Genomic DNA, 25,371 nt, shown 5'->3' on the forward strand with positions numbered 1-25,371 from the left:
GGTTAACTATGTTTTTACAGAATAAAACCAAAAGAATTGAGACGCTGAATGCTCCTATAGCATTCCTTTTCTTAGATCTCCAGCATGACTGAGAATTGCTCAGGTGAGGGTGGGGCCATCTTCCTCTCAAAGCACCTGTCTCCTTGGCATGTATTAACCCTAAACCAAATTTATATATTGTGGTTTTTCCTGATTATCTGCGGCCTTAGTGTTTGAATTCTGCACAGATTCTCTTAGCAGTACACATAAATGTCGTTAAACATGGTTTAATACACAATTGCTCTCATTTTTGTTTGAATCTGGTGTTTTCTCTGGAGTCTCTGTTTTCAGTGCGTTCTCCCTTATGTGTCCCTTTTCTGATCATGGCTTAATTACATTTTAAGTGCCTTCTGTGTTACTGACTCCACTGCCTCAATTAGTTCACCTCCAACTGTGTGAATATTTTAATAACGAGGCACAAAGTATTTCTGGCAATACAGAGTGTGAGCTCTGCTTATCAGCCTATGGCAAGCTTTCCTTCAGGGCATGGCAGAGTTTACAGAGGCGCTGTAGGTTAATGTGTTAGTGCCATTTGGGTTTGATTTATTTTCTTTGGGTTAGTCTCAGCTGCAGTGCAGGCTCTGAACTTTGACTCTTCCTGAGCATTGTTGATTGAGCACCTTTGCAGAGCCAAGAATTAAGGAGAGCTCACGGGCTCACAGCTGTGGAACCCAAGGTATGTTGGCTATGAAGAGAGTCACCAGTGTGCAGCTTCTGTTCCCCAAATAAAATGTCTGAAAGGCAGATGCTGGAAACCTTTAGAAGCACTTTTTTATGGGCAGTGCAATACTGTAGGTAATTTTTCCTGTGGCTTTCAATCTGTTAAAATACAAATTATTTCATTTTCTGATTTTCTTTTCAGGATTTATCTGTCAAAGTTGGTATCAACTTTGAGCTCTCTCATGTTAGGTAGTCAGCCTCCCAACCATCTTTCTAAGAATTATCAATGTATATGTATCTATTTATTTGATGATGGAGGGGATTTAATTTTAGTTGTGGCTAGTCAACACTACCTGTGATTTGCATTAGAAAGAGAAGGTGCCTGCCCACTAATTCTCAACAGCAGAAATCACATTTCAATATCAGTCAGTGCCTTGTCATTTCCCAGGTGTCAATTGTATGGCTGTGGCTTTGTGAAAGATTAAAACGCTATGTGGTTAAATCTCAGGCTAGAGGTTTCAAATTCAGGGACTAGAATAGCTACTAAAATGAGTGCCATTTAGGAGTGATTTTGTATTTTAAACAATTACAGCTCTCATTAAGAAAGGGCAGGGAAACTAAAGACATCTAGAGCTGTAAAAATTGTAGCCAACTGCTCCTAATGATACTGGAATCATTTCACCATGTTGCGACTGTGTTCCCAAAGTTTGTGTAAGTTTTGATGCCAGATCATGGCATCTCACACTTGCTGAAACTTCATGACAATATACACAGGTCTTTTGAGTTGGTCATCTTTGGAATTTCCTGACGCTTAATTATCTTTGGTGCAGCACTGGAGTGATGGTGGCACTTCCTCTTTGGGAGCTCTACATCAAATCTTGAGATGGAAAATGTTGTAGATACCACATTGTATGCTTGGGAACTATCTTGCTGACAAAAGTGTCTCAGATTTTCATCTTTCTTTGGTAATCATGATGTGCATTTTAGGATAGTATGTGTTTTAAAAAGTACTTATTTAACTTAATTAATAATGATGTGTGATAGTGATGCAAGATTACCCCAAAATTATTTTCTGGGGGTATAGAGCTGGAATGGTGCCACCACCTTCAGCTGAATTTCTTTGATGCATTTTGGTGAAATAAACCCCAATATTTTTATGTTTTGCAGCTGCAGAATGTAGTAGTCTTTATAACTTACATAACTGCCTTTAGAAATACAGTGTAGAAGAACAAATATCTGTAAATATCAGAAAATCTAATAAAGGTCTTGTAAAAAAATTAGTTAAACAGTTGAAAAAAGCTGTTGTGATTGTATGTGTAAAAATACAACATGCAAACCCAATGATTTTCCTTCAATTGTTCAAATATTAAACTGCAGCAGAGCTGACCTTTAAGTCTGAACTGGTATTGAAATTTCTTTGGTAAACCGAGCACTTGAGGAAAGGAGGGAGCGAAAGTGGTCAGAATTATGTGAAGGCAGTTAAATCTCCCATCTCTTGATGAGATGGAACATGTGATGACAAACCCCTCCAGAGGTTTGGGGGGCAGAGGGGCTGTTTGAGTGGCAGGCCGTGTCCCCAGCCGGCTGATCAAATGGAACGGACGTGCCAGGCTGTCTCCATGTGCTCCCACTGATGGCAGACTGACAGCAGCACCTAATTGGATGTGAGTGGAAGTGCTGGGCAGCTTGTGCACATGCTTCTGCTTTGCCTTTCTTCTTCCAACATTAATCTGAAGGGTGAGTTTCTTTGTCTGAAGGTTGCTTAGCAGTTCAATTTAAATTGAATACACTGCTTTCATAGTATATGTTAATTTATTAAGTTCATGCCCCTCATATGTAAATTTTTGCCTAATCAGGAAAAAGAAGTGCACACACCTGCACCCCTAATCGAACATAGGTCAGAATCAAACTGTTTAGTTGCCCCAGGTTTTATTAGGGGGCATCTTGCAGTCTGACTTGAGTTTTTTCCCGGTGGAAAAGGTGATTACATACTAAAAAGCTGTTAGTAAATTTGTGGGGAAAATGAAATATTTTAACAGTGAAAAATAGATTCATGGGATTTTCAAAATCTCAGAACAAAGCTAGATTTCCAGATATTTTTTTGAGGCATCACCCAGTGTCTCTTGAAAGCCTCACCTAATAGATAGTTTTAAAATGCTTCATAGTCTGGTAGTCTGGCCAGCAGTCATTGCTCTGTAGGATTCTGATTCTCCTGATAAAGAGCCCTGGGCACACTGTTCTAATTTGGTCCTTCTATGAGCTGGGGATGTGCTGTTGACTGCCAAAACTGGTTCCAATTTCAGTTATTTAAAGAGAAAAAAATATAAAATTAGGTGTAGTGTTCTGCAGGTGTTAAACATCCCACCAAGAATTCAATGGATGTAAATTCCACATTTGGGCTTCATTAAACAGTCCTTTTAGCTGGATGCTTGTTGGGGGTATCAGATGTCTCTTCAGGATGGGCAGCATTTGTGGGGTTGATCCCCAAGACCTGGCGAGGTTGGCTGGCAGCCCACCAGGCAGCTCTGGGAACCTGCAGAATGGGATTTTTCAGGCTTGAATTGGGCACGGAGGGCAAGAGCCTCCTCGTGGGCACATCTCCTTGTGCCCGGGGCAGGTGTTGCTCCTGTGTTCCTTGTTTCCATCTTGCTCCTTGTTTCTGGGACGGCAGCACAGCAGCAGCAGTTACTGCTCCTTGTGCACAAGTGCTGTTCTCTGGCTCCTGTTCTCACTGCACAAGGTGCTGCTGGGGACTGGCACCCCTTCCTTAAAGAGATTTTGTCTCTTTGTGCTTAGATTTCTCAGTGATACCTTCTCCCTTGCAAATACTTTTTCCTAATTTCCAGCATTTTTAACAGTTAGTTGGAAAGTGAAGAAATGGGGTTTGGTCAGTGCAGTGTGGCTGAAGCCTTTTGTTCACTTGTGCTGGAATTACTCATTCACTGATCCCTCATTGGAACTGGCTCAGGGCATCAAAACCACCTTCCTCTGCTCCAGCCTGGCTCCCTTTGCTGCTGCCTTGCATTCATGTCCCTTCAAAGTAAGATGGCTAGTAGTACCCTTGATACTCTCTTAGGCTACTTTAAAATGATATTAGAGCTTTGTAGTTTCTGGTGAAAGTTAAGGTGAGGAGCTGAGTTACTTTGATGATTCTTTTTGAGCATTGTCTGTGATCTGACTGCTTCAGGTCTGCTGAATGTCCCAGCAGTAAAGGAAAAGATTTCTGGTAAATGGGTGTTGATAGCAGCTCTCTAAAAGTCTTTCCACCATCCCAAAGTTCTGCACTTGCCAGGTGGTTACTCTGAGACAGTCACAATGACCTAAAGCCTAAGTGCTACGCCAGCCCACTGGCTGCATAGAATTAACTTCTGGATTTACAGCCCTGAAAATTAAATCCATTTTTAGACTTCTGGATTTTTTTGCATGTGTAGCCTTCTAAAACTAAGTCAGTGAAATTTATAAAGATACCTGCTTTGCACAACTTTAATATTTAAAAGCAGGTGCTCTTTATCTAAAGGTACTGGTTCAACTGCAATTTTTAAAACAAATAAATTTCAATATTTTAAGGAACAAACAGTGTTATTTAAAATGTATTTTATAAACCAAAATTAAAACTGTTGGTAGAAATTATTTATTATTTTCATAACTTTGTCTCTTTTTTTATTTTTTTGGAAGTGAATAGCTGTCATGCTTAGATATCATGGACATCTAAGACTGAGGTTTGAATTACAGGGATTTTGGTTTAAATGTAACTGCTTTCAGAAATTACTACCAGAAGAGCATAGCAGAGTTGAATTCAAGTTTGTAGGGCTAGAGCCACAATCTGAGGGTAATTTCACTTTGAAGAATGCTGGTACTCTGTTTGCACTCTAATAATTTTGTCAGCCTTTCTTGTCTGAAGTGCATACAGAGTTGAAACCAAGGCAGAATCCCAGCACAGCTTTGCCTGTTGAGAGCTGTGGATGCACAGGATGAGAGGGAGCAGAGCAGTGCCCCTCTGCTTCACACCCCCTGCTTCATCTGGAGGAAAACTATTTGTGCATATGAAACTCTTTCAAAGGGAAACTTAGTTAATCTGCTTGAGATAGTTTGATTCATAGTTCTATTGCCCTTTATGAAAGTTTTAGTTATGGCTAGGTTTAATTTTGAAAATTTAATCACCAGAAGAAAGGATTCATTATCTATTGCTTCCCTCAAACACAAATGTAAATGCCAAAACTTGTAATAGAAAAATTATTATTGAGCCAAGGAACCTTTACAATACTTGAAAGAAAGTTGGAATGCTTTTCTCTTATGACAGAGTTTTTGGAAGCAGACAATATTTTTTTCTTGAAAATCCGTAACTTCTTAATAGATTATTGCATATGGAGAATGAAATTATATGTGAATGTGTTGTAAGACAAGCTTTTCCAAACTCTATTTCAACTGTAATACTAGAAGAATTCAATTTATCTGCACAAATGATATTGAAGTTCTTTCTCATCTGTGGTAACTAATTTTTTTTTATCCTCTTGTCTTTAGTAGGGTAGAGTTAGTGTGGTCATTATTTGAGAATAAGTTGGTTTCCTTACATGAAATTTAGCTTACATTCTAATTCCTGGCATTTGCTATGGTTTTATAACTCTAAAATTCATTAAAGGAGAGATATTTATGAGTACCTGCAGTAGAAATTTCTGTTTAACAGAATCCTGTGAATGGAAGTATTTTAACTCATAAAGCCACAATTTGGAGTAGGAAAGGCTGTAGCCAGCAATAATTCAGATCTATTTGAACTTCAAGGATTAAATTTCTAACCAATATGATACTGAAAGTGTTTCTTCCTAAATTAAAATGAGAACTGCTGCATCCACACTGTAGCTCCAAAGATGCTTCCTCTGGCATCTTGTTAGTTGAGAAACTCTTGAAAAACAAAATCTCTAACATGAAGAATTTCAAGTGATCTCCAAAAGAATTCTCTGCTTCTGGGGACAGAGAAGGTTCATCTGTGTCCCTGTAGGATCAGGATTATTTCTGTGTAAAAATTCCTTATTTATGTTGATTTCAGTAGTAGTAAAAATAAAAATTAATATCTGAGAACTGCATGAGAATATTTTAAGGGGTTCGGTCTATTTCTGTGCTCTTATTTAAGCTTGAAGAATTAGTCTGAAGAAGAGACTAGAAAGTTATTTGCCATGAGGCATGAGTTGGAGCCTCATCCTCTGGTACCTCTAGGGAAGGACCTGGAGAATAAAGACTTTTTCTTCCTTATAAATTTCACAAGCCAAAGAGCTTTCTGAAAGTGCAGCCTTCTTTCCTAATCCCTTAGCTGCCTAACCTGCAAATTTCCCTCCTTAGTGTTGTAACAGACTCTGATTCCTCTTTTATTCCTCCTTTAGTTGTTGTAGCTGATATTTTTGAACTTAATATCATCTCTGCTGGTAAGTTGAGGTTAATGTAAGAAAGTAAGCTATATAAATAAGGGAATGCAAGGAAAAGCTGAAACACAGCAAAATAAAATGTACAATACAATGCATTTGTTATCAAAGTAAAGAAATTCAAATTATATATTCTATATGGTTGTTATTTATGTGTAACATGGATATCAGTTTTTATTTATTAAGATATATGCAGCTGAGAAACAGTTCCAGGCTGTGGCGGTAATGCAATTGCTGATAAACATGAAATTTATAAAACAAATTAATAGTCTGTGTAATGGATTTTTGAAAATTAATTTGTTTTTGGCTGCTTCCTCAGTGGTTTTTGTACAGATGGTAACTGGAGCTTAAATTCATTGAATTATATTGTCCTAGGAAAGATGTGGTATGCTCTCAACATGGAAAGAAGTAAGATCTTTGACTAAATGAGAAGCATATACACAAAAGCATTCCAAAATATATGTAGCAGGTTGTGTTTCATGAATGCCTTTATGAAGTAGCTTAAGATCTCTGCACATTTAATTCTCAAGTCCAGCAACCAGCCAGTAAACCACAGTTCTCAGGTGAAAAATGAGAAATTTTAAGGGCCGTTGAACACATGAAATTTAGTAGAGTGTTCAATAGCCCTCAAAATTTCTCATTTAGGAGAATGCATATGTATTGCTTCCAAAAATGAAGGCAAACTTCACTTTCCCCATCTGATTTGCATTTTTTTCTCTCCCTTCCTTCCTTCCCTCCCTCCCTCCCTCTGAGTCTCCTACACCACGAGTGGCTGCTCTGCCTTTCTGCCTGTTTGGCAGCACACGAAATGCACCTGCAGATTAAAGCACTGCACTAAGTTCAGTGGGAAAAAACACCTACCAGGTTGTGGTGTAACACTGAAATCCCAACCCATAAATAGAAGTGCATCTTTGGGGTATTTTTCCCTTGCATTCCCCATATTATTCCCTCAGACACAAGTATAAACATGACTCTGTTCAGGTTAATGTGTATTATTTGCCTTTCTTTCCTTATTCTCCTCCCCAGACTCTGATATTTCCAGTGTTTTCAAAAACTCAGTCTGAAAGAGGACACTAGGCCAAAATCAGTATCATGGATTTCAGATTCAAAGACTGATATTTTCTCCTTGCCTTTGAGCTACTTAATCTCTTTTATAATTTTATATTTGCAGAAAGAATAATTTGTGGTTTTTTCATCCAGAGAATTGATTTTGTGTGTGTTTGAGCAGGGAGCATTCTCAGAGTAAGAATCACCTGATACCAAGAATCAAGAATAAAATTAATTTGTGAATCAGTGGTGTTTAAAGACTTTCACAATCAATAAATTGCAATTGCTTAATTATATGATGGGGTTCATAAAAGGCACGTAATTGCAAGATGTCAAACTGTTTCGGTTTATAAATAAATTATATTTTTCTGTAAGCTCTTTCTCTAGTTGAACACATAGGTCAATTAAGTAATTTAAATTAATAGTTACCATTCTGTTCATAAGTAGAATATTTTTCCATAAGGGAATAGGAGGACTGGAAAGTTCTTCATGCCCATCACTATTTATACTCTAGTTTTATGTTTCCTCTAGCTTCTTTGTTTGCATCATTTTTTCTTTATTTTAAATATTTATTGAAATAAATATTTACTTATACTCATGGTTAGTTGGTGGAAATTAGCAGAATTCTTGGCAAATGGCAACAGTGAGGAGATTCCACAAGTCCTGCAAGTCCAAATTTTGCAGAATTACTAGGTTGGAGAGAAGGGCCTCAGTGGTCTTTCATGGGGGTAATTTTATTATATTTTTTAACCTGTGCTAGAAACACTAAAAGAGTTGCAGAAAGAGTAGCTGGCACACAGTTACTCCTGACCATGCAATGGAAGATGCACTGGGATAAGTGTTTTGTATTTGCATCTAATCCTAACTTCGATTTTGAGTTGTACTGGTGACTAAATTGATGCCACAGTAAATAAACCCTTCATGAGTTACCTGGTATTTTCAGTAACTTTGTGAGCAAAGCTGAAGCTGTGTTAGCACTGCCTGGTCAGCTGCCCAGTTCCTTAAACAGCAGAGGCACTGCTCTCCAGCTTCTCTTTAACTGCTTATCTCTTAAGATTTTTTTTTAACAGAAATTTGTATTTAGTAGTAGAAAGAAAGGGGTCTATTAATTGCAATGCTGATTTTTTTTTTAAACAACTCTTCTTTCCTTTTATTGCTCATTAGATATTTCATATTTCTTCATGCTTTACTTTTTTGAAAAAGCTAATTAGTATCAATGTGAGATAAAATACTTGTTTTTTAATGGTTGTGTTACAGCAGGCTCTGTGAGGGTCCACAGTTGAAAATCCTTTCATCATCTTCGTAACTGCCACTTTTTCTTTCCTGTCCTCTGTTCATGCAAAACCTTGAATTTTGTATTAATGTTCTCTCATTTCTCTTGTGACTATGTCTTTGTGGTAACACTGAATCTATCATAAATCTACTTGAACTTTATCTCCTCATGGAAATATGTAGTATTTTAGGTAAAAAGGTTAGATATGCAGACTAAAAGCAGCCACTTCTGCCATTGTAAAAGCTTTTCAGAAAATTCTTCCTGTGGGAGTTAAAATCCTGCAAAGGCTTGTATACTTAAGAAATAGACTATTAAGGCAATAGATTGTGTTATACTTGAGTTGAACATGAGTTAGAGTATAAAAAGAAAAAAAAGGAATTAACATATAGACTGAAGGGTAAATTCTGTCCTTCTTAAAAATGTGTAATCTAATTAGCATTTTGTGGGATTTACTGGGATGAGTATTCCCTGTGGCATATGCAAATGCAAACAGGGGGAAGATGGGCTCCAGGCTGCTGATGGCAGACATCTGCCTGGAGGGACAGCCGTGTAAAAAATCCTGCATCCTTGTCCCCTGAGGACCTGGCATCAGCTGAGGTGATTCTTGGGGTTATAGGAAGATTTTTAATTATGGGGAAGTTCCTCAGATGGTGAAAATAAGCAAAGATCTCTTCTAAAGGGGAAGAAGAATCAGATGTTTTTTCCTTAAATCCCACCTGCTGTAAGGTAGACAAAGTTCAAATGCCAAATACTCCCTATGCAATTGCTTCCAAGTATTTTGGCAGTTTTAGCCATCTCCATCAGGAGTCAGCCTCAGTGCATTTGAGAGACTTGGAGGGACAGGGCTCGTGAAGACACATCCCAGCTTCTCAAGGATAGGGCTGAGAACACGTCCTCCTCCTGTGAACAAGAGGAAAGGACCAGAGTGGTGCTGGAGCACTTGGGATCATCCCCACTCCTGTCGTGCTGCTCCAAAGGGAGCAGGAGCAGTGGTGGCTGCTGCTGCTGGATGCAGCCACACCAGGCAAGACAGGGTGACCTTCCATGACTCCTGTGGGAGAGTGAGGCCATGGCCATGCTTTTCTGCTGGCTGCCTGCCTTCTTCCCTTGCCCTCCACAAATAAGGTTGCCTTTCCCTGAGCTCAAAGCCAAGACCTTCAGGAATTTTTGGATGGCAAAAGAAAGATATATAGAGACAGATTACTTACAATTTCCTCAGGTGGTTCAATTTATGTCTTAGCATTTGGTTTGTTGGTTTTGGTTGATACCTTCGAGAAAATAAAAGGGCTTTTTGTTATTTCAGCGAGAGTGATTAAAATCAGAATCATTCCTCTCAGTAGCTGGTAAGTGGATTAGTTTGGCAAATTAAAGCTTTGGTTAGGATGACAGTAGAAAAGAGTATTTGTCCTTAGTCTTAAACAATGACTCTTGTCTCTGATGTTTCCTTTCTAGAAACTGAAATACTGTATGCATATTTGATATTGTATTTAGTCTCTCAAGATGGCATCCCAGGTCTGATGTTCAATTAGGAAGTGCAGTTTTGTAATCCTTATTTAATTAGAACTCCCTGTCATAGTCCCTGTGAGTTACATTTGTAATTGGATTCTCACAAGTGAGAATATGCAGAGGCTACCTCAAAGGGGAGTTGCAATTTGCTGATGTGTGTTACTTACCTGTAGTTCTTCGAGAATGTTTCCTCTGCATATTCACATTATGGGTCCTGTCCACCTTCTGTTTGTCCTTGGATTTCTGCTGCCCAGCAGCTGCTGTGTTCAGTAAGAATAACTTGTAGCACTGTACAGCTCTCAAATCTCAGATGGGTTGGTGTCATGAGATGGCCCTTGTACAGTCCTAGTAGTCACTGCTCTTCTAGGAAGCTCCTGTAGCCACCAGCACTGGAGAACCCAAACCCACTGGTGTGAATATGCAAGGACAGCACTCTCAAAGAGCAAGCCAATGGTAAGTACCCTTTCTTTGTCTTCCACCATAAACCAAATATTTTAAATGTTATTTTTTAACTTCTGTATTGGGAAATTTGCTACACTTTCCCTAGGATAAAAACATACTGAGATTAATTTACAGCTGTTGCCTTCCTGGCAAAACATGAGAAAGTGTCTGTGTTTGCAGATGCTCACTTCAGTTGTAAATTGATGTGCAGCTATCAGTGTGTGGGTGTGCACATGTTTGAGCTATAATGCATATTTCTATCAGACAAAAAGGCACAATTACAGTGCAGCACTATATATTTTACTATATATTCTTCTAGTTGTATTACCTTTAGAGTAGATTACATAGCAGAGCGAGTCACTGACCAAAAAAAGTCTTGTAATAGTGTGAAAAATGTTAATTCTCAAAACAAATTCTCCAAGAGAAGATCAAAGTTATATTGCTTTTCACTGCTACATTTTTTTCTGAACTTTTGTTTTTTCCAGACATGGAATTCTGTGAGACTCCCCATATCCTGTGCTCTGGCTACCAGGCTGACCTGCATGGTGTGGCTGAGCACAGTTACCCTCTGGAGGTGGGCTCAGATGTGGACACTGAGACTGAAGGAGGAGCATCCCCGGACCACGCCCTGAGGATGTGGATGAGGGGCATCAAATCAGAGCACAGCTCCTGCCTGTCCAGCCGGGCAAACTCAGCTCTGTCCCTCACTGACACTGACCATGAGAGGAAGTCTGATGGGGAGAATGGTAATAAAGAAATGCATCTCATGTACTCAATAGTAGGAGTAATTTATTCAAAACTTTCTTTTCCTACTTCTCTTATTTTCCTTCTTTCTTATTTTCTCTTTTATTTTCTTTCTCTCTTCTCCCTTCCTTCATAGATCCCTGTACTGTATGTAAGATGAAGGGGTTGTTTGCTGTGTGTATTGTATTTATAGTTTAGACAAAAAATAAGAGAAAAAAATGAAACAGTGGTTTTGTTAAAACATAATTTCTCTAAAGACTAATAACTTTCCCACATTCGTCATTTTTATGTTGTAAGATATTTATCATTTGAATTTGGTGGCCTATGAATTAGGTTCTAAAATATATATATATGTACATCTATATCATGTTTTGCATACAGTTGCTCCTGTGGCTTCTGGGTATAATTTTAAGGCTCTTCAGCCAGATGACTTGAGAAAGACAACCTGCAGTCTAAATTCTCTGTTTACCTCTAATCTTGTGCTGCACCTGAAGATGTGTCTTCATCAGTAGGACAGACTGAACAGGTCTTTGTTGTTTCTCAGTTCTGTATTTCTCTGCATGTAGAGAGTGGGCTTGTGAGTCACATGGGCTTGTTTTTGTGTATCTGTGATTTCTAAATATTCAGTCTCATTCAGGATTTTTTTACTCATTTGCTTTTCTTACAATTAAATGTGTCACAGAAGGAAAAAATGTGTATTTAATTAATGTGAGGAATTAGTATTCTTTTATCTCTGCATTAAAATTGATTAAAATTTACTCTGCTTCCTTACAAAGTATAGTAAGTAAACAAATTTATCATGCTTAAGATCAACAAGCTTAGCTGATATTTTAATTTCTGTGTTTAATAGCTGCATGTTATAGGTCTAGATGTCATTAAATATTGACACTTCAGTGTTGACAGCAACATATTTTAGTGCATCTGTAGTCATAAGGTCAATACAACTGATTCAGTATAAATGGTATTTCTATACTTACATGTTTGAATTTATCAAACATGAAGCTCGTAATTATATAATTTCACCTGGATGTCTGCCAGTACCAATGATAATGTCCAATATAGGCTCAAAAACATTGCATTATCTGCTTGAGGTTAAAAATGAGATTTTAGTGCACAGCTTGTTTCTAATTAAATATTCCATTGAGGATTAAGCATTGTGGGCCACCACATTTTATTGTGTTGGTGGAATCAGTGAATTCTCAGATGTCACCCCATTTCCAGTGTGCAATGGCTGCCTGTCTTCCAGCTTCTGTGGGACCCATCCTCTGTGAGGTGTTTGCTGCATAGGGAGGTTTTGTTTGGGCTTGAGGGGGAATTGTGTTTGTGTTTTCCTGGAGACACTGGGGTTTAGGTGGTGGCTGAAAGAGTTGAATCTGGTCTGCCTGGCATTGGTTGCCCCTTAACTGTGAAAATTATTGAAAGGGAATGCTACATGGAAGGAATGTGTATATTTGTGCCATTTAGACTAAAAAATGCGCATTTCTCTTGTAAGGTGCTGGGAAGCAGAAGTCTTGAAAGCAAATAAATCATCTAAGTGAGTTCTGTATTTCAGTCTGGAGTGCAGTGGTGCAGCTGGGTATTGATGATATTTTGCTTAGTAGTACATGTACCACTAAATAAGTAATGTGTAGATGAAAATTACTGAAGTAGTGCACCTGCATCATCGTGCACAGATGTAGCAAGAATTATGGGTTAGGTGTTGTTAAGATAGGGACACATAGCATTGTGTTTCCCCACCAAAGAATGCGTTCCTCTAAAGATTTGTCTCTGAGAAGGATTTTAATCCATTTAAACTGGTGTAGATAGTCTTTTTGCATGTGGCTTTAATATTTCATTTTTTGTAAGCCTTATAACAATTTTTAAATCAGGGATTCATGTTTGGGGTGCTTGACTAAATAGTTGGGAGAGGAAAGTGAGGGCAAGAGCAAGTTGGAAGAGAGAGAAACTGAGAGCACAGGTTCACTTGAACTCTGTAGATGTCTCCAGGCAGGGCCAACTGCACAGGTCTCAGTGCTTCCTGTGCTCTTGAGTCATTATAATAATTACAGTCTTGAAAGTTAAAGTCTGAATAAATTTGAACGCTGCAGTTCAAGCTATATTTGTTTATATTATCTATTGTTTCACAGGTAAGTTCATAGCCAAGATTCCTGGTCCAGAGAGCAGTGTGTTTTTCATCTGGGCTGGCACTCAGCAACAAAGCACTCTTTGAATACAGAAGTTCATAAATCTCTACTTAAATTATGTCACAGATGGCACATCTTCCTGTTTCTATGCAGTCCTGTGTGCCAGGGGCTTTATCAGAGAGCCACGAGTGCTGCATTTATCCTTGTCAGTTTCTGCCATGGAAATGTATTTTTTTGTGCCTGCCAGTAACTGTTCTGGTGTGAAAATGCATAAGATCTGTTGCATGGAAGTACATGAAATATTAGTTACCATGATACTTCCTAATTTCTGTTAAAGTATTTAGGAATTCTGGATTTCAAGGGGTTGACCAAATGGTACGTGAATGCAGCTATTTGGAACTGGAGTAAAATTAATGAGAAAGGCATCGTTGTTGCATGATTTGAGAAAACATTGTAATTGTTGTCCATCTTTTGAAAGGGTCAGTAGGGTTTCAGGTTTGGGTTTATTTTTTTTCTTCCTCTATGAACACAGTTTTTGCTACAAAAACAGGACAGGTCTTTTTGTGGTAATACTGGGACAATTAATTCTGTGGCCTCCAGTAGATGTGTTTTCAAGGCAGTTTTCTGCTTTGCATTGATCTGGAGCTAATATACTTTGTAAAAACTACTTCTTTTTAGCTATTTCTTGACATTCTCCTATTCATTCTTAGCTCTAGCTTGAAGTTCCCTGGCACAGGATATATACTTCTCTGTTCATTGTGGGTAGCCCAATTTGAGAATTTATTTAAGGCTTGTTTTCCTTAGTAGACACACCGACTCTGTCATAATCACTGTTAAAACACACTCTGGTTGTTTTGGCAGCATTAAACAGATTGTATAAAACACCAACGTTCCCATTCATTGTTGTCAAGTTAATGGCAACTAATAATAGCCCATTAGGGCACAGACTGCCTTCAGCTTTGCCTGAGGCTAAGCAAATATATATTGACTGCACAGAATGAATGACCAATTTCTTGGGGACCATTGCTTATCTCTGGTATAGTGTAAATAGCTCCATTTAAACACAGTGTTACTCTATGGTATATGAATGTAGATTTCAGACAGCAACACCACAGAATAACCATATCAAAAATAGTTTCTGTATTCCATTGAAGACTGCACTTGCCTTCAGTTCACTGGTACAATGGTATCTGTCACTGCACTGTGTCAGAACATAAAATTCAGTGCTTTCATCTGCCAGATTACTGAGCTGGCAAATTTATTTATTTATTTGTTTGTTTGTTTTTCTGGAGTATGTGGTCAAGAAGAGAATACAAACCTGATCTACAGAAAGCATGATCTCCAGATATATTCCTAAAATTACATGGTTTGACACAGATCTGCCTCCCACACTAGGTACTGTATTAAAAGGCAGCCCACAGTCCATTTTGTGTCCATATAACCTTTCTCATTGCTGCTCATTCAATTCTTATGTTTGCCTTTACAGGACATCTGTGCAGCTGTGACACAATGAATTTGACCTCAAGTACATTTATGCCATGCCATAATCCATTTTGAGCCACATTTAGCACATCTGCACAGCCATCAACTCTTTTACTTTTAGCTGCTACCTCTCAGCTGAGAGCTAGTGTAGAACTTCAGCCATTCCTACAATAACACAATTTTAACCTCTTTTATTTTGTCAGATTGCTTTGATGTACTTTTAAGTCGGACTTGTTTGGCTCATCCTGACATCTACTTTGATTTTTTATGCAATTAGTTACTCTTTCTCTACACCACAGTGACAATCAGTAGGAGAGTACAGGATTCCCAGTGCTGGAGGAGTGTCCTGTGCAATGCAGACTCATCTTGGATCCAGATTTCTGCTCAGTTTCTTTGGCTGAATTATTTTATGACAACTGGGTATTAGCTCTAGTTCACAATGACTTCTTTGAGATTTGTAGGCAAGAAATTAAGGTTTTAGTACAGGCTGCAATACCACTGGTCATGCAATGTAGCATTAGAGTGCTTGTGAGATCTGGTATGGGGACTTTTTAATAACATTCTTGTCTTGTTAAAAGCAAAGCAAGAGAGGGAAAAAACAGCTGTGGAAAAATGTAATTTTTCCTTTTTGCCCACCATAAAGTGTTGGGAAAATTCTTTCTTAACATGAGTATCAGATTCTATTTGAAACAATGCTTCCAATAATAACAAACATTTTAAACAGCAGGCTGCTAAGATGGGGTAATAGTATTAGCCATATTTTAATAAGTAGATGTAGTAGAGACTTTAGTAGGTTACAGATCAAAGCTAAGTTTAATGAGCTAGAAACATGTAAGATTATTCTTGTGTAATTCATTTAAGTATTTGTTTTATAGCCTGGGAGCAGTGATCCATTTAACAGAGCTTTTGACTGTCTCTAAATCTCTGGGGATTTTTCATTTTGATTGCTGGGCAGATGGGTGACTTTTGGACAAGTCACCTTAGTTCTTTGCACTTCATATTCAGAATCCCTACGGTATCTGTTAAAGGGATAAAGATACTTAATTAGTAAAGGAAATGCTACAATGGCTGATGCTGTATGAGAAGCAGAGCTTTGAGAATGCTGTAGCTATGCAGCCATGGGGAGGATTTAGCTAAGGACAAGGCTCTGATTTAATTTATGGTGTGTGACAATAGACCTACTGTGAATTCACACCTGTTTAAATTAGGCTTGGATCTGGCTCTTCATAAAAGTCTTGTGTTCAATGTAAGAAAGTGACAGCATTGTGATTAATGTTGCTGTTATTTACTGTTATTTTGTAAACAGCTCAGGCATTAAGCTGATCTCTGGCTTTCTCATTTCTCCAGGAAATTATTACCAACAGCTACATTACAATAGCAATACATGCTCTGAGAAGTGGGCATGTGGCTGCCTCTCTATGCAGGATTGTGTTTCTAATAATGATGGCTGAAGTGTATCCATTAGCTCCTGTCCTGTCACTTTCTATTTACAGTGGTGCAATTAAGAAATTGAATTACTAATTTGCTAGTAGACCCATTAGGTTAAATATGTGTAAGTAGCCTTGAAAATATAAAGGTAAATATTTGTCTTAATCCCATTCCCTCTGTGTCATTTAATATTTTTCTCTTTGATCCTTGTATGCTTTATTTTGCCTTTTTGTTGTGGTTTGGATTCCATTCTGTTTGTACACTCCTGCCTATCTTTTAAGGCACCTAATAGATTAAGGCAACCTCATCAATAAAATGCAAAACCCCTCATGGTGAAATTCCTTCTGTAGCTTGCTATAGCTTGTCAGATATTTGATTTATGATACTTTCAGATATTTGACAGAAAAGGGCTGCTTACCTTCCCTTAATTAAAGACCTCTGTTGCTTTTGTTGTGAGGGTTTTTTTGATCTTTTAGTGTTTACATGGTGTTTATGTTGGTTTCTTCTGCTGTTGTTTCAAAGGCAGCTCCTCAGAGTGAAAGGAGGGATGTGAGCCCCTGCAGTAACTCAGCAATGTCTTTTGGGGAGCATTGGCATATCCACTGACAGGGGAGCTGCTCTGCTGCAGTTGTTCAGAGTGTAAGAAGCTTTTGTTGACCTTAGAGTGGTTCCTCTGGAAATGTTACTGTCTCAAAGGCAGCGTGTAAGTTATCCAAATTGCCTTGGATAAGTGTGAGATGCTTCTGAAAGCACTGCAGCATCACCTCAGCTGCAATATCATGCAAGTCTTGAGCTTGTGCCCCAGTATTTAAACCATTTCTGAAATTGTTTATCTATGGAAATTCAGCTAATTACTTTTTTGTCAGTATTGTGGGGGAAATTCTGCCTTTTAAAATTACCATCTTTATTACTTTTTCTGGCTAACAAGGGCATTGCATCTGCATGTCAGCTATTTTAATCTTTACAATTTTCATGTGGTCTATAAAAATCATTACACGGTGTTAAAACATTCCCTTTTTTGTGGATCTCCTTTAAGGACAATGAATGCTAATTTAAAGACAAATATCAATATTTAGCATCTTAGATTAAAGATAATGAAACAGTGTCTAGAATGTAGCAGGAATACTTTCTATATTCCAGAATCTAAATTACCTTTTCCCACAGCATAGTAAAAATTATCAGTCCATTTGCAGGAGGTTGTATAAATTTTTTTTCCCTGAATCTTTTTTCTTTCATGGTGGGTGAGGTGGGGAGGGAGGAAGGCTTGAGAAGAAAAGTCTGATTTTTTTTCCAGAAATCAGTAAATTTGCATTAGAGCTCAGAAAAAAATCTCTTGGCTTTCCTCCCCTGTGTGATACAGCGAGTATAATGGATGTGCCTTGAGGAGCCAGCAGCAATATAAATTATCACTCCTTTCATTTAAATCCTTTTTATTTTCTCAGTATTCTGGGTATGAATGCAAAGGAAAATTATCTCCAGAAATACTTCACAGTGCAAAAATACTTCGCAGTGATTCTGCAGTTGTTGGGACCTCAGTTTATTTTGGCTACCACTGGGGGGAAAACTGAGATGGGGTAGACAGGTAAGTGTCTGCTCTCTGTCAGGGTGCTGCAGTGCAGGAGGGTGAGGATTGTCTGACTTCTCATTTCACAATCTTTATGAGGCCAGGCAAACACTGAACAAAATACTTTTTCTCTTGTTGAGCATTTACTGTGAATTCTACAGGAGGACATCTCTGGACAAATGTGTTGCTGGGAACAGTTCCATTCTAAACAGTCAGCATGTCTGTCCTGATGTTTTATTTATGTGGATTTATTAAGTTTACAGTGTTATTTATTTCTCATCTCTTTTGGTTAAATTTTTAAATGTTTTAGGAGATCAGCAGTCTGATTTACAGAAACAACCTACAGTCATATTTTGTATGTATGTCCTTTGGAATAATTTTGTTTAGTTTTGTAGTTATTTTGAAATGTAATCAATTTTCCTTATATGTCTTAAAATGTGGATATTTCTACCAGTTGGAACCTGGTTTTCTTCAAAGTTTTGGATGTTTTGCTTAAAGCTGAAAGTTGAATATCATTAGTGGAAAATAAAGCTAAGGAAAAACTTGTGAACTCTGATCATGTAAGATTACATTTAAGGCTGCTAGATAAATGAGATCAAGTTACTCTCATTTGGTTCCTTATACTGGCAGCCAGCATGGTTTTAATACAAAAAGAACTGGGCCTTTTTTCATCCCCACCATGAGTTACAAATGAGCAAAATGAGTTACAGCTGCCACATCACAGAATGGTTTGGGTTAGCGGTGATGTTGAAGATGATCTTGTTCCAGCCCTGCCATGGGCAGGGACACGTTCCACTGTCCCAGGCTGCTCCCAGCCCTGTCCAGCCTGGCCTTGGGCGCCTCCAGGGCCTCACCACCCTCACAGGGAAATAATTCTTCCCAATATCCCCTCTAAACCCACCCTCTGTCAATTTAAAGCCATTCCCTCTTGCCCTATCATTCCACGCCCTCTCCATCTGCCTTGTTGCCCTTTTAGGTACTGGGACGTGCTCTGAGATCCCCCCAGAACCTTCTCTTCTCCAGCCCAAGCCTGTCTCCTTGGCTCCAGCTCTCTGAGCGTCTTTGCGGCCTCCCCCTGACTTGCCCAAACTGTAATACCATAAGGGAAATAAAAAGGGATCCAGCAAATGAGTGCAGGATGGATACAGAAGTGACAAATACTGACAAATTACCATTTTAGAGTCTAGCAAGGTTTAATGTAAATATTATTTTTTTCTTGATGATATGAGATCTTAGAATTTATTGTTGTCTCATGGGTGAGAAAGGTTGTTCATTCTTCCTTCCAACCTTTTTTTAATTTCTACACATTTAATTCATTGTGTTTTACATTACATGAGAAAGTATTATCTTACATTTTCAAATTTGTTAGTATTTCATTTCCTCCTGGGCTTGGGAGTAAGATGAAGATCAGCACAAATCTGTATTATTCAGGGTTAGGAATATTAACATATCTCACAAAAGTCTCACAAAAGGGGACTATTAATGGTAGCAAGTAGCTTTCATCTAGGAGAAACATAGTGACTGCTTCATCTAGAAGAAACACAGTGGCCCATGGCTGCAGTCTTCTAAAAGTGAAACCTAGACTAAATGTGTTATCTGATTTCTAATTTCTGCAATAGAAAATAGGTTAAGAATGAGAAGCTGTATATGAAATTTGAGTTGATTTTCATTTCACTGGATTTGAATGCTGCTTCTTTCAACTTGCTTTTATATAAATGGCTTACAAAATAAAATTCAGCATTTTCTATATTAATTTTGTTTATTTAATCTTATCTAGCTTTATACCCTCACTCTATACTTTGTAACATGAGCATAAGAGGAAATGTGTGCAATTAGCTCTTCTAGAATATGGGCTGAGGAGCACTGAACAATTCCTGCAGGCTGCTTCTTTTCCCTTACAGATGTTTTTGAGTAATATTTTAATCAGATTCACATATTCTGATGACTAATTATATTGCCAGTGGTTTTTATTTTGTCTTAAATTTCTACCCCAGATGATCTGCAATGTGGATTTTTGTACCATGTTCCCAGCTCTGGCTTTGAGCTGAGCAGGACATGTCAGCCTCTGGTCATGAGCTGCTGTGGCAGCCCCGGGGGCACCACAAACCAGAGTTGTGGAGTAACCACGTTCCTTTGCCTTGGGTGATCCCCAAGGGGAGCTGCTGGGGATGGGGTTTTATTCCAAGAAACCACATATCCTACAAGATATCCACGTGGGAGGAAATACCTGCAAGTGGGCATGGCTTAGGACATCAGGTTAGGTTTGTTCATCTCTATTGCTGGAAACTTTGTGAAAAGATCTCAAAGGCAGGTAACAAAGGGACAAATTAAAGGGTATTTCTAGACTGTGTGTTGTATTAATTATGGTTCCTAGCACTTCTCCCTCCTGTTTAATTGAAAGGGTTTTGCTCTCATCTTTCAATGTAGCTTTTAAACTTTTTCCCTCTGCCTACAACTGTTTTTGAGTAAATGTATGTTATGAATTGATACACACCTTTTATAGATACCAAAGTCACAGTAAGTGTTGTTCAGACTTGTCTGCCCTTCTCATTGCTTTGTTCAACATCAGTGTCAAGTGACATTTAGGATTTGAGAATGTTCTATTTTATTAATTTTCCCCCAAACAGTGCTTTTGAGACAGCAAACTTTGTTATTGCCCAATCACCCTAAGGTCTTTTAGAGCAAGTATTTTGCTACGGCAGATGTGACGGGGTCATAATGCATGCTTGGAATTTGGTTTTCTGCATAATTTTGTGTAAACATACCTCCAGTTACACAGTCAGAAATATCTGATATAATTTGCTTGAATTGACTCTTACTTGAATCTCCTTGAATTGTTGAGTAAGAGAGCTGCTTGTGAGCTGTGCACTGTCAGTGGGACCTGATGAGTGATGCAGGATTTACAGCTCAGCACTAGAGACTTCTCAGTTATTTTCTTTATGACAAAACAACTTGTGGATGCTCGCACCTTTTGATTACCATGGAGAGGTTTAGGTTATGCTGCTGATCACAGATGGAGGGTGGAACTTTTGCTGTAAAGCAATAAAGCTCCTGGTGAAGGGAGACTCTCCAAATTTATTTTTTATGTACTTGTAAATTTTTGTTGAGGCCAAAAAAGTTTCCCAGAATATTACATAATTTCCTTTTATAAGGAAGATGATATATCTTTATAAGGAAGTGTATATGACTAGAAAGAAGACTTCACATTGTGGCTTTTTCAAAAATCCTCAGCCCTCCTCTCTCCCAGCTGAGTTGTTCCAGTGCTTCTCCATAAGGAAGACCTTCCCTCCCATTTTGTGTGGGTTTGTGGGCAGGGTGTGCTGTGAGCATTTGTGAAGGTGGGCACAAGGGCTGCAGGGGCCAGGGCTGCTCTGCCAAAGGCATCAGAGCCCCAATGGATTCCTTCCAGGGTGTCCCTAATTATTCACCCTTCAGAACTGCAGTTCTTCCTCTGCAACAAGGGGCACTGCCCAAATGCTTTTCTCTGATGTGCTCAATGTGTCTACAACTATCTTTTATATCTTTGCCTGTGGGGAAAAACATAATTGAGTCATTCTTCCTGAAGCCTGCGTGGTTGTGTGTTCAGCCAGTGCAGGGTTCATTTCAAAACTCCTATTGATGGTTGCATTGATTATTTTTATTTTAGCCTGTAATTCTGTCTCCAATCTATCTTTTTAATTTTTATAGTTCACTACCTATTGAACAGCAAATTCAGCTGTTTGGTTGTGTGCATATTTTTTTAGAAATACAATCTCCCAAATCTAGATTTCTCAGTAGTAGCTAATAGCCTACAGTACTTGAAAGCTCCTTTTTCTTTTTATAACCTATCTCTTTTTCAATACATTTTCTGATTACTGCACTACAGTTCGATTTTTATTGGATCATTTTAGAGCATAATAATTCATTTCTGATCCCTAGTACCTCTTGTCCATGTCTGAAGTACTCCACATTATTTCAGTCACTCATTTTTGTTGACTTCTTTTCTCTAAAGGCAGTCTTCTGTGATTTCTCTCAAAATATCTTTCTGGCATCACCATTTTAGACTTGTGATATCCAATTTCTTTTTAATACAAAATCAAATAGAAAGCTTTTTCTGTACTTCACCAGTACTTTTCTGTACTTCTAGTGGATTTTTTTGAGCTTTCTTCTAGCTATCTTATTCATTGCTCGGTGGCTAATAATGGCAAAAACAATACTAAGCTGTACATGCAATAAAATAAACACATTTATTTGCAGTTGCTTTGCAACTCAAACAGTGCTTACTAATGTGAAACAGCCATAATAAGTAGAGTCTAAAACAACTGAATTTTTGCAGAAATCTGTGTAGATTTTTTTTTTCATTCATTGCTTCTATAACTGTTTAGATTGAATTATTAACTACCTTCTGTTTGGACAAAAGAAAAAAAAACCTGCATTTCCCTTCAGGTTTTGCAGAAAGCTAAATCAAGTCTTGCAGTTTCATTTGGGCTCAGTAAGAGCTCTTGACATACTGAATCATGGTCACTCTTATGGAAAGAAGCTTCTGGTAAGAGAAATGGCAGTGAGTTGCCACTTTCAAATGGTTTCAGATTATTTTCTTCCAAAGCTCCATATTTGTGCAGTCATGAAAAAAAATCATTCCTGTGCATGGACTCATGTAGGTGGATGTGGGCTCTGGCCAGCTGGCAGAGCTCAGGTTCTGGGTTCCCACAGGGGAAATTCAGGAGTCAGAATGTGGAAACAGAGCCTGGGCCAGCTGGGGAGCAGGAGGGGCAGCCCACAAAGTGGAGATGTTGGACTGTTGGCTTGGCCAGCTCAGATCATGTTTTGGTGATCATCTTCGGCAGAAGTTTTCTGTATCACAAAAACCCAATCCTGTCTCCTGCCCAGCTCTCCCTCTTGTTGCTGCCCTTTCAGCTTGTGATGATGGAATTTGAAGTTTTAGTTAATTTGCACAACTAAGACGTCAAAATTCCAGTTAGTTTGAAAAATGTTGCAAAATTCCTCAGCTGAGTGAATTTCTTCTCTTGCTTTAATGTATTGATCAATGTGCAAATACAAGAAGAGCAAACATCCCAAAAAGCAGCTGACAGGGCAGTCAAGCATCTCCTCCTTTTCATATGAATAATAATTGTATTTGGAAGAGTTCTTCAACTGGCTTCAGCCCAGCAGCTTGTGATGGTAATTTCAAATGTGGGCCCTTCTTTGGGTGCTTACAGTGAGTCACCAGAACAGGAAGAAGACAAACAGGGACAATTCTCTACCACAAGTAGGTCTTTCTTACAATCACTGTTTGTTTGATTTAATTACTTCTAAAAATATTTCCTCTACATGTGTTTTAGAGGTAGTGATCTGAAAACAGATGATAAATATTTCAATGTTGGTTTGTGTTTTTTTTTCTTATTGGCCATTTTATTTCCTTAAGGCTAGCAGAACAGGAAATAACCTTCTGCTCATCTACCATGGTTGATTATAAATACCTACCAAATTCAGTGGCATTTCTTAATTCCTCATCTTTAAATTAGTTTCTTGCCTTTTCTCTCAAATGTAGCTTGTTCTGCTAACGTGAGGGCACTCAGGGGATTAGTCAGAGCATGCTTCTGGGTCACCTCACTTCTGTGATAAACTGGTAACTGTGACTGAAATTTATAGTCATCCTAAAAGAAAATATACAAGAAGCAGCAAACCTGCTTTCATTGAGCTGTTATTTCAGAGGCTGAAATATGACAAACTGTAGTGAAAGTATAGAGGAAGCCATAGTTACTCCCATCTGCTGGGTGGAATTGAAAGCATTTGGAAATACTCTGTGTTCATTACACCAGCTTGCATCTTCTTTGCAGGTTGTCTAGTACTACTAGAAATGCTTACCTATGTTCAGTATATGCAATGAAGTTTTATCAGTTAATGAAATAGTAGGAAAAATGCAAAAACTAAGCCAAATCAGAATAAAACACTGTCATAGAGGCAGGACATAACCAAAGACTTGGTTAACTTTGTTAACCTTATCAGCTGGCTGGTTTCTAATCTCCCAAACATTGCATCCAGACAGTGATTTTTATTATTTGCACTAGAAGAAATCTAATAGATTCTCATCAAAATCAAGACTTATGTTACTTTCCATTATAGAGATACAGGTAAAAGATGAGCCAGTCCTCTGAAGAGCCCAGATGGTGTGTATATGTATATACTTATATATACATTGATTATTTTATCTCTTATCTTCCACAGGTTCATTCTAAGCCTCATGTAATATGCATAAAGCTCTTCAATAAAGAATTTTGTTATTAACTGGGAAGAACTTCTTTATTATTCTTATCTGTTTCTCAGGTGGTATCAGATCAGACTTTGCAGTCTGTTTCGTTTCTGAACTAACTGTTTAGTTTCTGCAGAAAAAAGATTTTATTATGTCAAGGATAATTGGTTTTTGTATTTTTTATTTATTGATACCTTTGTTTCCCACACCATGTTTTGTAGCATAGGGGTAGTAGCAGTTGAAATAGGAGAATGAAACAGAATGAAACAGACTATTAATAGGGGTACCTCCTGCCTTTATTGCTGTTGGCTATGTTTTGAAGCATTAATTACCAAATATACTTAAATATAATATTTTCAATTTTAAAATTTTAAAAATATAGGTGTTTATTACAGTATTAAAATTTAGCTGCCTGGGCTTTTAATATCTGAAACGTGGGTATGATAACATGACACAGTGTTAGGGACATAAAAATATTTATGAGAAATTGTCATGAAATGTTAGAAATATGATTCTTATCTGATATTTAAACTGCAGACGTTAAAGCATCATCCCTGACGCACAAGTCAAGACTGAAATTTCAAAGATCCAGAAGGATACACAGTAAATTGAATGAAATTCAGTGTGTGGGATAGTAGCCAAATATAAAATATTTAATAGGAGCTACTTTGGAAAGCAGTAATGCTGAAAGGGGCCTTAAGGGCCAGTAAATGAGATAAATGGAGCCAACAAGTCAAATGCTACTTTGAGCTGTATGTGTGCATGTGTCTTGTCAGGGAACCTTGAAGTATAGCAGCTGTCATTAACACTTCTCAGATGAGTCACTTCTGAGCATTTCAAAAGCAGGCATGTGTAAAATGAAAGGATCTCAGAGCAGCACAAAATGCAGTTGTGTCTTTGGGACTTGTTATTCAAGGAAAGGGATTTTTTGAAGGCCTGAATCTGTAGAGAAAGTCTGAGTTACTCAGATAATAGAAACAAGTTTGGGTGCAGGGCGGGAGGGGCTCTGTGCGTGTCTCAGCTCCCGGGTGCTGCTGCTGTCACCAGGAGCACACGCAGCAGAGCAGAGCCACACACCCAGCAGGGCTGGCCCAGGGGCTGCAGCTGGCAGCCTGAGAACTTAGATGTGAAATCACAGGCAGTTTCTAAGCAGTGTAGCCATTCAGCATGGGAATAATTTGCCAAGGAACCGTTCTTAGTACTTGGGGCCCTTGTGCTGTGAGGGTTAATGTGAGGGTCACTGTCTGAAACTTGTTCTGACTGTGAAGGTGATCAGACTGGATGGGTGCCTTGGCTCTGTCTTTGCTTCTGTAAGGCTATTATGTTTCTACAGACTATTATTTTTTTCCAACTTGTTTGTTTTAGAGTAGTATGAAGCAATAAATGAAGTGGTAGAGGTTTTGTGGCTGCAGTTGTTA

The 25,371-nt window shown here is 38.3% G+C and overlaps 1 protein-coding gene across 1 annotated transcript in view; it reads left to right on the forward strand.

Annotated features, from left to right (window-relative positions):
- TENM1 (teneurin transmembrane protein 1) overlaps nt 1-25,371 on the forward strand; it is a 302,334-nt gene that overhangs the window by 89,435 nt on the left and 187,528 nt on the right. The window contains exon 3 of the mRNA XM_058814332.1: nt 10,866-11,126. Within this exon, the coding sequence (XP_058670315.1) occupies nt 10,866-11,126 (261 nt within the window). The remainder of the gene's footprint in view (nt 1-10,865; nt 11,127-25,371) is intronic.

Source organism: Ammospiza caudacuta, chromosome 14 (genome assembly GCF_027887145.1).
Source record: "Ammospiza caudacuta isolate bAmmCau1 chromosome 14, bAmmCau1.pri, whole genome shotgun sequence".
Classification (NCBI taxonomy): Eukaryota; Metazoa; Chordata; class Aves; order Passeriformes; family Passerellidae; genus Ammospiza; species Ammospiza caudacuta.